The sequence below is a fragment of the Cervus elaphus genome, chromosome 20 (genome assembly GCF_910594005.1).
Source record: "Cervus elaphus chromosome 20, mCerEla1.1, whole genome shotgun sequence".
NCBI lineage: Eukaryota > Metazoa > Chordata > Mammalia > Artiodactyla > Cervidae > Cervus > Cervus elaphus.
The window spans coordinates 34,147,602-34,162,487 of record NC_057834.1 but is presented as its reverse complement, the minus strand read 5'-3'; the positions used below and the strand labels follow the sequence as shown (position 1 = coordinate 34,162,487).

Genomic DNA, 14,886 nt, shown 5'->3' with positions numbered 1-14,886 from the left:
ATAAAGTATCCTAACCATGTTCTACAGGCCTTACCAGGCGTCACACCACCCTTTGGAGATTCTTGTACCATAGCCACCCCGGTTGTATTTCAAACCCTTAAGTAAGTCAAACTCCTGCCACAGGCCTTTTTCACACTACGTTTCCTCTGACTGAAGATACTTTACATTCCTGGTCATTTTCAGAGTTCAGCACGAAAGTCAAACTCAAGAGAAGCCTCAGCTGACAGCTCCCACTCACCCCTGGCTGTTGTTAGGCCTCCTTGACACGCGCTCTCCAAAGAATGTCTTCCTTTCAGCTGGAAGTCTTATCTCAGATTATTAATTCATTAATTTGTGGTCAAGAAAAAGATGTACCTCTCTCATTAGAATAAAATCTCTGTAAAACTTGGATTTGTTTTTAACTCCCTGTTTTATCACCAGAACCTAAAACAGTTCCTATTACCTATTAGGAACTCAAGAGATATTTACTGAACAGACAAGGGAATGGACGCGTGGATGACAACCTGGCCCCTCAAGACCACCACAGTGCAGCTGTACCATCTGGCTTGGGTACCCCAGGTCAATGGCCAAATTATATTTCAGCATGAAAAGCCAACTTCCAGTCTTGATTTCTAAAGTATCATTTCTCAAGATGTTCTTTTTCAATTATTTGGGGAAGAAGGGGAGGGAAGAACAGGCATTCTTTGTTTTTGCTTTTATTATTGACATATATTTAATTTACAATGTCCTGTTAGTTTCAAGTACAGCAAATTGATTCAGATATATATATTTCAGATTCTTTTCCATTGCAGGTTATTACAAGATATTGAGTATAGTTCCATTTACTCTGCTCTACTTCAAGTGAGGAGAGGTTGTGAGAAGAACATTATACAGTAGTAAATGTGCAGACACTTCTGGTTACACAGAAGGAAACTTCGGCAAAAGATGAAAGATGAAACCTACAAGGAAACAAAACAAAAACTGGTTTCCCACCAGAATAGCTAAGGGTGGCATGGAACACAAACAAATTTGCTACATACAAAATATACCTAAGAATAATCTAAAATGGAATTTTTTTTTTTTTTTTGGTTTCATAGTGGACTTTATTGGGGAAAGTTAGTGTAAAAAACATTCAAATTCATAAAATTTAAATAAAGTAAAATTATACCTTGTAGTTATAGTAATTGCTATAGTAATCACAAATAAGGTAAGTCTAAATTACTGCCTAAGCAAACACTATTTTGTCAGGCTTCTCTCCAAAGCCCAAGGCAGGAAGCACTGCAATTATTAGAAGTGAACCCAATGATGAATTTGCATTTGAAGCTGAAGGAAGGTAAAAAAGCATGTTCTGATTATGGCATCACAACATTCTAGCCTGAAAAAAGCAACTTTATTAATGTCCCACAGCAGAGTACATTAGTAATTGTAACCATGCGTTAAAACCCTCGTTTCACGTTATAAAGAGAGTAATCCATTTTTTTAAGATTACATTGTTTTAATTAGTTTTGTGTGACCTGTCCCTCTAAAGACCTGTCTGGGAATGTTCCTTTCTCCAGGACCTCCTAAGACGCCCAGGATGCTTGCTCCGGGTCGTCTTTGGTCATTTACTACCAGCCAAGTGGCCAGAACTGGGGGAAGCCCCTCCCTGAACCAAGGTGCAGGCAGATACCCTCTCCCAAACCTACTGCTGCCACCACTAGGAGGACAAGCATCTCAATTTGGTCAACAGTGTTACTAACATGTTCATGTGGGAGTCTCTTTGGTTACGGAATTTTTACTTTTAATTATTTAGGAGTATAAAAAATATAGCTAGATATATGCTTCTGAATTCTATGACTGAAACACAAGTACGTCCTTGCAAAATTCACCAGGTTGGCCAGGTCTCAAGAATCTATTTCCCCTATGGAATCTAACATCAGTTTTCTGTTTAGCAAATACACAAGAGTAAAGAACGGTGAGGGATCTTTAGGAGGGCCGGAGGCAGCCTTAAATGCTGTTCATAGCTTTGAACTCACTGAGGGCCTGCACGGGGTTCACATGCTTCTTCTGAGATGCCCTTTTAATCTTGGTCTGCGTCTCATCCTGTTTCTCTCTCTTCACCAAGGGCTTTTTCTCAGGCGCCTTCATCTTCCACGACACAGCAGGGAGGTTGAGGGACGCCATCCCCTGGGACTTCTGGTATTTGGTGGAGGCCACGTACGATGCCTTCACTGTCTGCACCACCGCATTCATCAAGTTCTTTGCAGCTTGGATCAGGGACATGGCGCTGTCCACCCCAGAGACAACCAGCTCCCCGCCAAGGTTCTGCACCTCGGCCTTGACTTTGCTGCAGATGTTGAGCTGGTGGCAGTAGAGGGCAATGCGCTGAAGGTAGGCCAGCAGGTCCTGCTTGCAGGCTGAGTCTGGGCAATGGTCTGCAATGGTGCGGCCAAGCTTATCCATCCTGGAGCCTGCCTCAGCAATTTTCTTGGCGGCACTGATCACATCTGATGTGTTTTTGAGTGGTCCTTTACCTCGGGTGAAGTCCGTCATCTCCATCATGATCATGCACATCTGCTTGGCCAGCACGATGATGTCATTGCCACTGTCGTCCCACTTGGACACCTCAGCATCCAACTTGCTCTTTTCTTCCTGAAAACTAGCCACCTGTTCTGCAATCTTTGCTTTCTGCTCCTGGGGAAGCTGAGCCATGATCGCCCGGGCACTCTGGCCAGCTATTAGCTGGTCATCTTCTGTCTGGACGCTTGTCCTGCTTCTGACATCAAAGTCTTCCGTCTCAAAGTCAGAGTCATCCAGCTCCTCAGGGGTCCTTATCATCAACACTGCTTTCCTGATGTCCCGGATGCCATCGTACACCAGGCGGGAGGCATCGATAAACTCGTTCTCATCCATGGGCTGGGCGGGGTCTGAGCTGAGGGCTTCCACAGCCGCTTCCACTTGCTCAGTAAAACGTGGCATGACTGTGTTGGAGAGCAGCTTGGTTGCTTCCAGCACTTTCTCTGTGTAGACCCCTGGTTCATAGTTGTCCATCTCTGAGGTGACGACATGAATGACCCGGGCAGCCCGGCCTCGAATTGCACCAGCTGTGCGGTCCAGCCCATCCACATCTTTCTCTTGGAGAGCAATGACACATTTGTTCACGTCTTCCAAAATGTGATTCTCTGAGACAGCCAAGAAGTCATCAATGGAAGTAATGTCATCGACAGCATCTGTGAGAACTCGGACTTGTTTTTCCCACTGTTCTTTAAAAAGATCCATGTTCTCTTGGGCCAGTTTACTCTGTGGTTTTGCTGCCAAAGCCAATGCAGCATTGATAACCTGAGGACAGAGGGCTTCTAGCTGGCTTGCAGACATTCGAACAAGCTTTACACCTTCTTCATTGTTTGAGATGGAACAGGCCAAGTTGGCAACCTCAATTAATTTGTTGGCATGTTCACGGAAAACTTGGGCATATTCTTTAACTTCTTTCTCATTTCCATTCTTTGCAGCCTCAATCAATACTAAAAGTGGAACGTTGGTTTCCAGAAATGAATCTGAAACATGGTCCATGACAGCTTTGCGGAGCTGCCTACGCAGGTCTCTGGTCTTCTTGGTCATCTTATCTATTGCAGAATTGAGTGCATCACTTCTTTCTTTACGTCCAGCATTGCCCATGTACTCCGAGAGCAGGTCCTGCAAGGCCTGGCGGACAGCATTGCACTCTGCCACGATTCTCTCACGCCGGTCATCACGTGTGCAGGATGAATCAGCCATCAGGGCAGCCCCACTAATGATGCTTTCCAGGCGCTCCTCCAGGGAAGGCCTAAAGCGCTCCTCGCTGAAGCTCAAGGGGTCCACAATGATTTGTTTATCAAAGTTATTGAGGGCATATGCCAGTTCTCCTCCTCCTCCACCCTGGTGCTGAGAGGCATCATCTGATGCAGTGGCCTGGGCTGCATTAGAAATTCCTGTGACTGCCTGTTGCAGCTGCTTGTATATCAGGTCTCTGTTGGCCTTGTAGGCTGCGACGTCAGGGTGCTGTAGGCATGCCTGGGATGCAGTATAGAGGATTGGAACGTTTTTCTGCAGGATTCCTCTGGCTGCAGCCATCTGATCACGATGGCCCACATCTTTCAGTTCCTGTTGTCTTTTGGCTGCCATAATGTTCAGTTTATCCACTTCAGGTTTCAGGGCTTTATACTGTATTCCCAAGTCCTGTTCAGTGCCAGCATTCCTCAGTTTCAAAATACCATCTTCTACAAGTTTCAGCTGAACAAGTAATTTGTAGACATCTGCCATGTCAGCCAAAATAAGCAGCCGGGTAACAGCAGAGAGCAAAGCCCGAGCTGCCCGAACCATGTTGCCACGCTTCACGGAAGAGCAGGGATCATCTGCAAACTCTCCTGCAGCACTCTTCATCAAATCACCTTGTTTTCGAACATCTTCTACAGCAGCCACAAGCTCCTCCTTGAGAAACTGACTCTCCTTTGCAATTTTATCCCCCTTCTCCAAGAAATTCTCAGTTGCTTGTTCAACAGATGCAGCCAAAACATGGGCCTTCTTAGAACGACCTCTCTTCTTATTAGAGGGCCCCTTGCTATTGGTGTTTACCAAGGTTGTAACCTGGGTAACAAGAGGCTCTAACAGTCTTTCAACTGCCAGAGTCCTGATCTCTAGACTTTTGGGGTCCCATTTGAAGTTTATGTTGCCTGTGTGGACAGCAGTCATTTCTGCGGCGAGCTGGGCGAGCGCTGGAAGATTCCAGAGGCCAGAAGCCGACGGGACGCCGCTTTGTCTCCCCCAGTCCTGTACCGAGCTAGAATGGAATTTAAAATAAAACAGGAACCTAATTGACTTCTTACATGGAGCACAGAGCTACCAGTCATTCTGCACTGGTAATTTTTCTGAAATTTCATTCCTTATTGGATCATTTTTACCTAGTCAGGATAACAAAATTCTAGTATCATTACAATAGCAAATGGAAAAAAGGTTGCAGTAGGGGAAATTTGGTGCTATTTTGAAGAGAGAGGAATAAATTATTCAGCTGAGAGAAAAAATAAAAGACATTCCTAAATATTTTCAAACTATATTCACCAACACCTCTAGATTCCCAGCTCACACACACAAAAATCACAGAGCTTTGGGTTACTTGGAGCTACATGGGTTACTTTGGGTTACATGTAATCACTGCCACCTTGAGGCCATCTCGAAAACCTACATCTTCTAACTTCATAGAGCAGACTAAACTATAATGCAAGACATAATCAGTCCCTTCTGCTAAATGCCTTAGAAACTAGATAATAATTTATATCATTGTAGCATAATGTACTTATGTCATCATTTATATTCATCATTTACATTTATCTCTTCAGTGTGTATTCTCTAACTGGGCTTTCTAAGCCTGGAATAGTGTAGATGAAAGTCAGAAAAAAATCATGTGGTCAACTCAGATATCTTATAAGATGATTTCAAAAAGAAGAAATGTTGAGAAGTTTTATTTACAAAATATATTCGAGTTAAGTAACTTAGATATTTTTATCTCCAAAGAAAATAATCCAGCTTTCTGAGAAGTAAAACATGATAAAATATAGGGAAATTTAAAGTAATTCCATTTGTATAAACTTGTAAGTCACAGCAAAATCAGTCATGAAATTTATTTGAACGCATTTCTGCTAATAGTAATTTTTAACCATAAAAATTTTTTCACTGGAGAATACAATAATAATTTACACCATGGTTGTACTTTTATTCTGGATATATCAATACAGAAACTACAACATCATACAAGCCCTAAATCACTGTCATAACACTAAGAAGCAATAATTTGCCATATTTCGAGCCCCTGGAGGATCTTTATCTCTGTTCCCAAGGTGATCCTATTCTTTACTATAAAAGTTGGTGATCCTAAGACTAGAGTGAAGTGCTTACATCAGTTTTGGCTTTATAAACCTGAAAAGTGGTCTTCCTTTGTCATGGCCGGTAAGTCAGTAAGCAATTCCTCCACCAACTTTCTACAACTTGCATGCGAATAATTCCTGTCTTTTTTTCTTTCTGACAATCATGAGGTGATAACTTAAGCATTTTAAGAAAGCAAGAACATTAATTTGGGTGCATAAGAGCTTCTTCCCATGGGCCCAAAATTCGTAAGGTCCAATATGAAACTCAAAGAAAGGAAATTCTGGATCCAAACACCATTACTCTAATACTTTAAATTATTTCCCTGTACTCAATAAGTCAATATATATCAAGGAAAAAAATACTGTGAAATTTAAATTCTAATTCACTCTGCCCTTTGGCTGAGTAAATCATAGAAAATAATATATTCTAATAATGGAAGAATCTCTAAATTAGACATTTAGGGTAGGGAGATCAGTGTCTTTCAAGAGCAAAGCATCTCATCTCCAAGTTTAGAATAAAATAATATCTGAGAAAATCTTGAGAGTAAGAAGAGGACATCCTGAAACAAAGCAGAGTAGAGGAATCTTACTCTAGGATGCGTCATCAGAGAAGCCCGGCTGGAGAATGATCTGTCTCAGATGAAATGATCAAATAGAGGATGAAAATAGCAGATATTAAAGCAGAGAAGTGGGGAAATATGTGCTGTCCATTATTGTGAGGTTTGGAGAACAATAGTTCCGGTGATCAGTAAGTAGCAGCATCACTTCATGGACTTTCCCTGTGCTGTGCTAAGCAGATGAGCTTAATGGTGACGTTTCCAGGTGTGTACAGAAGTTAGCTGTATCACCCCTGATGCTTCCACAGAGGTTTGCTCTCTTCTCCTGCTCCAACACTGGGTCTCTTTATTCCACTTAAAATAGGGAGATTATTTTTAAGTCACAGATGCCAGAATTGACCAGGGTTGATGATATTAGTTTGGGAAAAAGAAAAGGTAAAAGAAGATAAATTTGAGGTGCAGTCTGCAGAATGGGAGAGAAGAAATACAAGATGGGAGAAGCCTTCAAGTTGGAGAGAAAAGAATTCCACCTTACAATTTAACTGAATTTCCAATTTTGTGCAAGGGTTCCAGCTTTGCTTTCATGTGTAACCGTTGCAACCCTAGCCCAGCTCAGATATAACTTTCACCCTAAATTTTGCACATAACTGCTTGTCACTGCATTTTTTTTTCTGAATTCTTAATCTAACTTCTTTCCTACCCACCATAATATTCTACTCCTGACTTTAAGTTAAAATTTGTTTTCCAGAAATACCTCCTTGCTGTCTCCTGGCAATTCATTCGGTTGGCCATCTTCTGGACCCTAGCTAGTTTCCACACTTTATCTCCTATAAACATGAGTGCCTCATGGCACAAGGATTGACCAAGTAGAACAAACACCTGCTGTGCATGGCCAGTGTAGTCATACAAGAAAATTGTCACTGCATTGACCTTATCTTCCAGCATTTCACTGCAGCCACACTGGCCTCCTCACAGTTCCTCAAGCTTCCAGCAACACTCCTATTTCAAAGACATTTGTAACTGTTGGAAGTTTTTCCTGCCCAAGAGATCTTTTGCTAGGTTTATTTGCTTTGTAATTATCACTTTCTATTATGTATATTTTACTCAATTATGTTTATTTTTCTCTACCCACTAGAATATACACTTCATAAGAGTAAAGATGTTTTTCTATTTCTTTTCATGTTATATTCCCAGCACATGGGAGAGTGACTGGCTCAGAGCATGGGCTCAGTGGTTATTTTTGCATAAATTAATTAACTAATTTAATCTACAGAACAGTGCCCTGATGTAGATAATTTTATTATCTCCATTTTACAAGCCAGGCAATTACAAATCACAGAAACTGTACAATTTGTCCAAGAACACACTGTCAGTGCCAGAGCCTGGATTAATTTCTATTTATTTGATTACAGAAGTCATGCTTTTTCTCCTGTGCTGCCTGTAAGGACTAAAATGTTCATGATTGATGTGTGGCCTACACAGATTCAGATGTGTAGATTTTGTGCCTTCTCAGGTTCCTTTCTGGCCAAAGAATCATATTTTGCATGATGGATCTAGCTCTCAACAGATTTACATTCTTATGTTTGGATCTTGAGTTTCCAGAATGTACACTAGGACTTTAAAGAACTGAAAGACAGAAACAACACTGTGGAAGAGGAGGGATTGGAGCTTAGGGAGGCTGATCCACAGGCACTCACTAACAATTGAAGGTGAAAGAGAGAAAAAAGCAATTATTTCAAGTTTATAGCTTGGAAAATTCGGTGGTAAACAAAAATAAGAAAAGAAGAATTAATTTACCATAGTCTAAGAGGTATGTACTCCTTGGAAGGAAAGTTATGACCAACCTAGATAGCATATTAAAAAGCAGAGACATTACTTTGCCAACAAAGGTCTGTCTAGTCAAGGCTATTGTTTTTCCAGTGGTCACATATGGAAGTGAGAGTTGGACTACAAAGAAAGCTGAGTGCCGAAGAATTGATGCTTTTGAACTGTGGTGTTGGAGAAGACTCTTGAGAGTCCCTTGGACTGCAAGGAGATCCAGCCAGTCCATCCTAAATGAGATCAGTCCTGGATGTTCATTGGAAGGACTGATGCTGAAGCTGAAACTCCAATACTTTGGCCACCTCATGCGAAGAGTTGGCTCTTTGGAAAAGACCCTGATGCTGGGAGGGGTTGGGGGCAGGAGGAGAAGGGGACGACAGAGGATGAGATGACTGGATGGCATCACCGACTCGATGGACATGGGTTTGAGTAAACTCCGAGAGTTGGTGATGGACAGGGAGGCCTGGTGTGCTGCAGTTCATGGGGTTGCAAAGAGTCGGACATGACTGAGTGACTGAACTGAACTGACTGAAGAGGTATGTATGGGAGAAGTTTTGATATATTGAGTTTGAGATGACCTTAGGGCCAAGATTTCTGAGTATCCAGTTGGTTCATGGCCCAACTCACTAAGTTCTTTCCCATGTAATGTGTTCCACATTTTGATTACCTGTTTTATATCCCTGATCATGTATTTTCCTTTTTCCCTCATCACTTCATTACTTCTGATTTAGCTTCATAACAACTTGTCTGAAATAAATTAAGTGGCTGGAGATTTTGAACCATGCAAATGAAAGTAGAGGAAGGAACAAGGTGAGATGAGTGGAGATGAAGCTGGGTGCTGACTCAGTAGGAAGGTTTGTTCTGCTGGAGGCATTAGCATTCCATGGAACTACATTTAGAGAGACAAGACTAGATGGAGTTTGACTCAGGATATGTCAGTACCTAGGACAATCCAATGTAGCAGGAAGTGTCTGTAATTTAAACTGTATGGGAGCACCATAAAAAATATGACTTCAACAGGGTCAGGCAATTGAGTCTTATACACTATCCTGAGCTAAGGAGAAGGAGGTAGGGGTCTGGTCTTCAAAGGGGAGGAAGACAATTCACAGGAAAATGAAAAGAGCAGATGTTTGTTAAATAGGTGTTTGTCCTATCATACAGATAAATCTTTCTGCTGTAGAAAGGTATCTTTAGTAATAGCTCTTTCTGGTAGTGTCCTCATATCTAAATTCTTTTATGTGGTTCAAGGAGAGGTAAAAAACTTTTCCTAAATCTGCTGGGTCTTAATTATCTTCAACTAAAAATCCATAAGTCAAAGTGAAATATTTGGGGGTGACTTATTCTGCTTCCCCTCATTCCTAACTCTTATTTAGACTCTATTGGTTTTGTCTCATTTGCTCATCTCTCTCCTGCATTTGTTGCTTTGAGTGATTGTCCTCCAACTCAGGAATTTCTTTCCCTTAACTATTCCAACTACTCGCCTGACCAATTACTGGTTCACAGGGTCATCCTGGCCTTCTAAGGGAAAGAAGCTTGGGACCTGAAAGATGGACCTAAGAGGCAATAGGATCAAAGTAAAACAGGACTGTCTTCTCTACCTGAATTTACTAACATAAACGCAGCACAGCACACTAACTATATATCTGCCAGTTTCAAGCCTGTAGTTTTTCCCTTATGTCTCTTTCTGGAGGCTGTTACTGGCACTTCTGATGTCTGACTGATGTGGCATTCCTTAAATAGATTACCAAAAGTTGGATTTTGATTTTATCTTTGCAGAAAGCACACCAGAGGAATCATACATTATATAATCTAAATGACAACACAGGAAGGATAGAAGTATTGGTGCTTGGAAAAGAGAACAAAATCCAGTATAAGGAAGGGGATAAACTTCAACTTATATTCTTTGAGCTGTCAAAGACTGGAAAGAAACTACACCTGAAATCTGGAGTTCATAGTTTCATTAAGGTGGGAACTTCATGGAGGAAAGTCAACTCTCCAAAGGAATAATGCTTTGTGTTTGCTTTCAGCAAACTGGACAGGTGCTATTGAACAGGATATGGTGTGGAAGACCCTGATATTTAGTTCTGTGAGCTTAAGAGAATTTAGGAGAACCTAGGAGCCTGCTTTTTTAGAAGATACAGACCCTAGACACACAATTAAGAGGACATGGGCTTCATAAGGCAGAGACACACTGCGATACCCACACAACTCCACAAACAGTTCACTAGTAACAGTGTAAGTCTAATGCAGACAACTACCCAAAGTCGGTTAAATTATTCTGAAAGATGTATCTTAAAAATAGACATAGTCCAGGTATACCTTAAGAACACATTTCTCAGAGGCACTTCAGCCATCCTTACACATAGTCCAGGGAAACTGAGTCAGGGTAAACCCTTACTCCCAACCTTTCATCTCTCCCTTGTACCAGTACATCCTGCTGCCACCACCTGATCTTCATCCCCAGGTCTCAGCACTGTCTGTACTGGCTGCTATCTCCCTTTTTAAGAGTGGGGTAGAGATGTGAGACACTGGGATATGTGCCCTTGTTAAGTAGGAGTGTATATCTCAAGCCAGATAGTAACTTCAGGAGAATTATCCAAGAGTGAACAATGTACTGGGAGGAAGTGAAAGAAAGTAAAAGTGAAAGTCGCTCAGTCATGTCCAATTCTGTGCAACCCCATGGACTGTAGCCCACCAGGCTCCTCTGTCCATGGAATTCTCCAGACAAGAATCTTGGAGTGGGTAGCCATTCCCTTCTCCAGGGCATCTTCCTAACCCGAGGATCAAACCCAGGTCTCCCACTCTGCAGGTGAATTCTTTACCATCTAAGCCACCAGGGAAGCCCACTGGGAGGAAAGGAAGAAGATAATTTTATGAGAAGAAAAGAAAAATGCACTTTAAGAGGACAGAGTCACTGAGAGCAGAGGAGGGATAACTGATCAGCCTCATCTCAACCATGTGTATTTTGTCTCCATCCAGGTTATTAAGGTCAAAAAATTGAATTGAAAGGGATCAATTCAGATCAACTGGTCTAACCAAGCATTTAATTGAAGAATACCTGATATGTACAACCTCTTCAACCAGATTGTGAGTTACTGGAGAGCAACAGCTCACAGGCTCCTTCCTAACTCCTGATGAGTCGGGATAGGATAATTCCTGGATAAACAATTCCAACATTTCAACATGTTATCACAATAAAAGTGTATTTCTCATTTATTGAAGCCCATAGCTGGGTTTAGTTTGAGGTGAGGATAGGGTTCTGCTCTATGTAAATATTCAGGAATATTATAGATGTTCAATATCTATTGAATGAAAAAATAATTAATGAAAAATATGTACTATTTGTAGCTATACAAGTTAATATACATGACAAATAACCAAATTCACAGCAAAAATATCAAAGGTTTAGAGCATGAAAAGAGTCAGCCTCACTGATAATATGAAAAATGAAGCTAATATAAAATTTATTTTCTCATATTTTCTATGTTCTACAAGATAACTGAGGTTCAAAAAGAAGGATTGGAAAATTTTTTCAGTAAAACATCCAATAGTACATATTGGGTTGGCCAAACAGTTATTTTGGGTTTTTATGTAGGGTAATACAGAAAAACCTGAACAAACTTCATGGCCAACCCAATGTTTTAATCTATGTGAGCCCTAAAGTTTCTGTTACAGATGTTTACTTTGCATTGGCTACAAAAGCAGCCATAGACAATCCATAGAGTGTGTGTTTGTGTTCTAATAAAACTGCATGGTAGACACTGAAATTTGAATTTTACATAATTTTCCTGTGTCACATTTGTGTTTTGATTTCCCCCCAAGTATTAAAAAATCTTCATAAGAAAAATTTTGATAATTTAAACTTCATCAAAATAAACATGTCTTTTCAAAAGATACCTTAAAAGCACGAAAAGACAAGCCGTAGATTGAGATGTAATATTTGCTAGTCACATAGCTACTAAGGATCCTAAAACCATAATTTATGAAGGATTCCCATAACTGTTTGTGAGAACAAACAGTTAAATTTTTAAGATGAGCAAAAAAAAGATACACAGGTGGCAAATAAACACATAAAAAGATGATGCTCAAACTAATTTATCTTTAGGGAAATGAAAATTAAAACTACAGTGAGACACCACTATGCAGAAATTAGAATGACTAAAATTTTAAAAGATTGACCATACCAGCAACCGATGAGGACAAGGAGGAGTTAAGACTGTCGTACAATGGTAGCGGGAATATTAAATGGTACACTGCTTTGCAACAGAGTTGGACAGTTTTGTTTGTTTTGTTTTGTTTTGTTTTTTTAATTAACATTCACCTACAGTGCTAAATCCTGAGGTGGATGCAGAGCAACTGAAACTCTCACAGATTGCTCCAGGGAATGAAAAACCTATAGTCACCTTAGAAAACAGTTTGGCAATTTCTTACCTATTTGAAATACATTTACCATACAAACCAACAATGTCACCCCAAAAGTTTTACTCATTGAATGATAACATCAGTTCAGTTCAGTCACTCAGTCGTATCCGACTCTTTGCGACCCCATAAATCGCAGCACGCCAGGCCTCCCTGTCCATCACAAAAATCTGCATGTGAGTATTCACCTCAGTTTTATTTGTAACTATGTAAAAGTGTCAACAATCCAATTGTTCCTCTCTTGGGGAATGGATAAACTTCAGTGAGTACACACATTAAATTCTACACAGCAATAAAAAGAAAAAAAAAATACACACAACTACATAGATGAATCTTAAACACAAAATACAAAGTAAAAACAGCCAGACTCAAAATGCCATACCCACTTTAACTTCCATCTTAGGAAACTTTGGAAAAGGGGAAAGTTTAAGTTAAGAGGGCCTTCCCTGATAATTCAGTTGGTAAAGAATCCACCTCCAATGCAGGAGACCCTGGTTTGATTCCTGGATTGGGAAGATCCACTGGAGAAGGGGTAGGCTACCCACTCCAGTAATCTTGGGCTTTCCTGGTGGCTCAGCTGGTAAAGAATCTGCCTGCAATGCAGGAGACCTGGGCTCAGTCTCTGGGTTGGGAAGATCCCCTGAAGAATGGAAAGGCTACCCACTCCAATATTCTGGGCTGGAGAATTCCATGGACTGTATAGTCCATGGGGTCACAAAGAGTTGGACGCAACTGAGCAACTTTCACTTTAAGCTTTTCTAGATTCCCTACATATGCATTAATATATGCATTTGTTTCTGTCTCTGGAATCTAGGAAAGTAGTGCTGATGAACCGACGTTCAGGGAAGGAATGGAGATGCGGAAGCAGAGAATGGACTTAGGGACACAGCAGGGGCGGGAGAGGGTGGGATGAATTGAGAAAGTAGCATCGAATGTATACAGTATTAAGTGTAAAATGGATAGCTAGTGGGAAGCTGTTGTGTAACACAAGGAGCCCAGATGGTGCTCTTTGATGACCTAGACAGCTGGGATGAGGGAGGGGGATATGTATAACTATTACTGACTCGAGTTGTTGTACCCAGAATCCAGCACAGCACTAAAGCAATTTCCCTCCTATTATAAAATAACTTAAAAAAATAAAAAACTATATTAGTGGTTTCCAGGAGCTTGGATTAGAGAAAACATCGACAATAAAGTGGGATGGGGGAAATTCTTTTTATGATGGAACTGTTCTAGTCATTAAAAACATGATCTTGCCATTCTGTCTCTTTTTATTATTAGCAGAGTTAAAGAAAAAAAAAAAAAAAGAATCCAATCAACCCTCTAGAGCTGGTATAAGATTAAGTGACACAAAGTAATTGCAAAATATCAAGTACCAAATGTGGGATCAACAAATACACTCTAAGAAAACTATACTCAATATCCTGTAATAAACCATAGTGGTTTATTAAATTATACAAAAAGAATACATTAATATGTATAACTGAATCAGTGTGCTGTACAGCAGAAATTAACATTATAAATCAACTGTACCTCAAAAAAATAAATGTAAAAGAACACACTGTAAAATCAGTGTTAGTTACTTTCTGCCACTGTACTGTAAAGTAAATTAATTATTCTTCAGTGTTTGCCTAATCCAAGTCTTTGCCTGGAGCAACTTTCTCATCGGATCCACACATGTGCGGACCGTGAAGTATAACTGGAGAACTACTGAGCTGCTGGTACCTGAATAAATAAGTGGAACCAGTTATTTCACATCAGAGGGGCTAGAGTTACTTTCAAAATGTACTAGTGACTTCTGGCAAATAGCCAAAAGCCGCCTTATTTTGTCAGCAAATTACCCAATTCTGGCCCCTCCAGGAGGTCAATTCTGAAAAGATAACATTGTTTTACTAAAGCAGCTCCACCCTGGGATGGGGGTTGGCAATTGAAGGACAGATGGAATTTCAGTTGGTCTGCTGTCCTCCTGGGTTCTTTGAGCACAGCTTGCTCAATCTGTTCATTCTTGACCAGAGTTATATCCTATAAAGATCACACACAAAGTATAAATTCAAATATTGCTTGAGGCTTAGGTGTCTCTATCTGATTTTCAGGCCGTAGATGACTATTTCCTTTTAAGCAACAAAACAATGAATTAGACTCCTAGGGGTACATACCTTCATGAAAGAAAAATATAATATTTATTTTTTTCCAAGTTATAAAAGTTATAGATTCAAAATGGGACATTTAGATGT

General features: G+C 40.5%; 1 protein-coding gene across 1 annotated transcript; it reads right to left on the bottom strand.

Annotated features, from left to right (window-relative positions):
• Nucleotides 1-1,350: 1,350 nt before the first annotated feature.
• Nucleotides 1,351-4,769, bottom strand: LOC122677017 (catenin alpha-1-like). Its single transcript, XM_043876720.1, has one exon. The coding sequence runs from the start codon at nucleotides 4,684-4,686 to the stop codon at nucleotides 1,966-1,968; it is 2,721 nt and encodes a 906-aa protein (XP_043732655.1). The 5' UTR covers nucleotides 4,687-4,769; the 3' UTR covers nucleotides 1,351-1,965.
• Nucleotides 4,770-14,886: the final 10,117 nt, after the last annotated feature.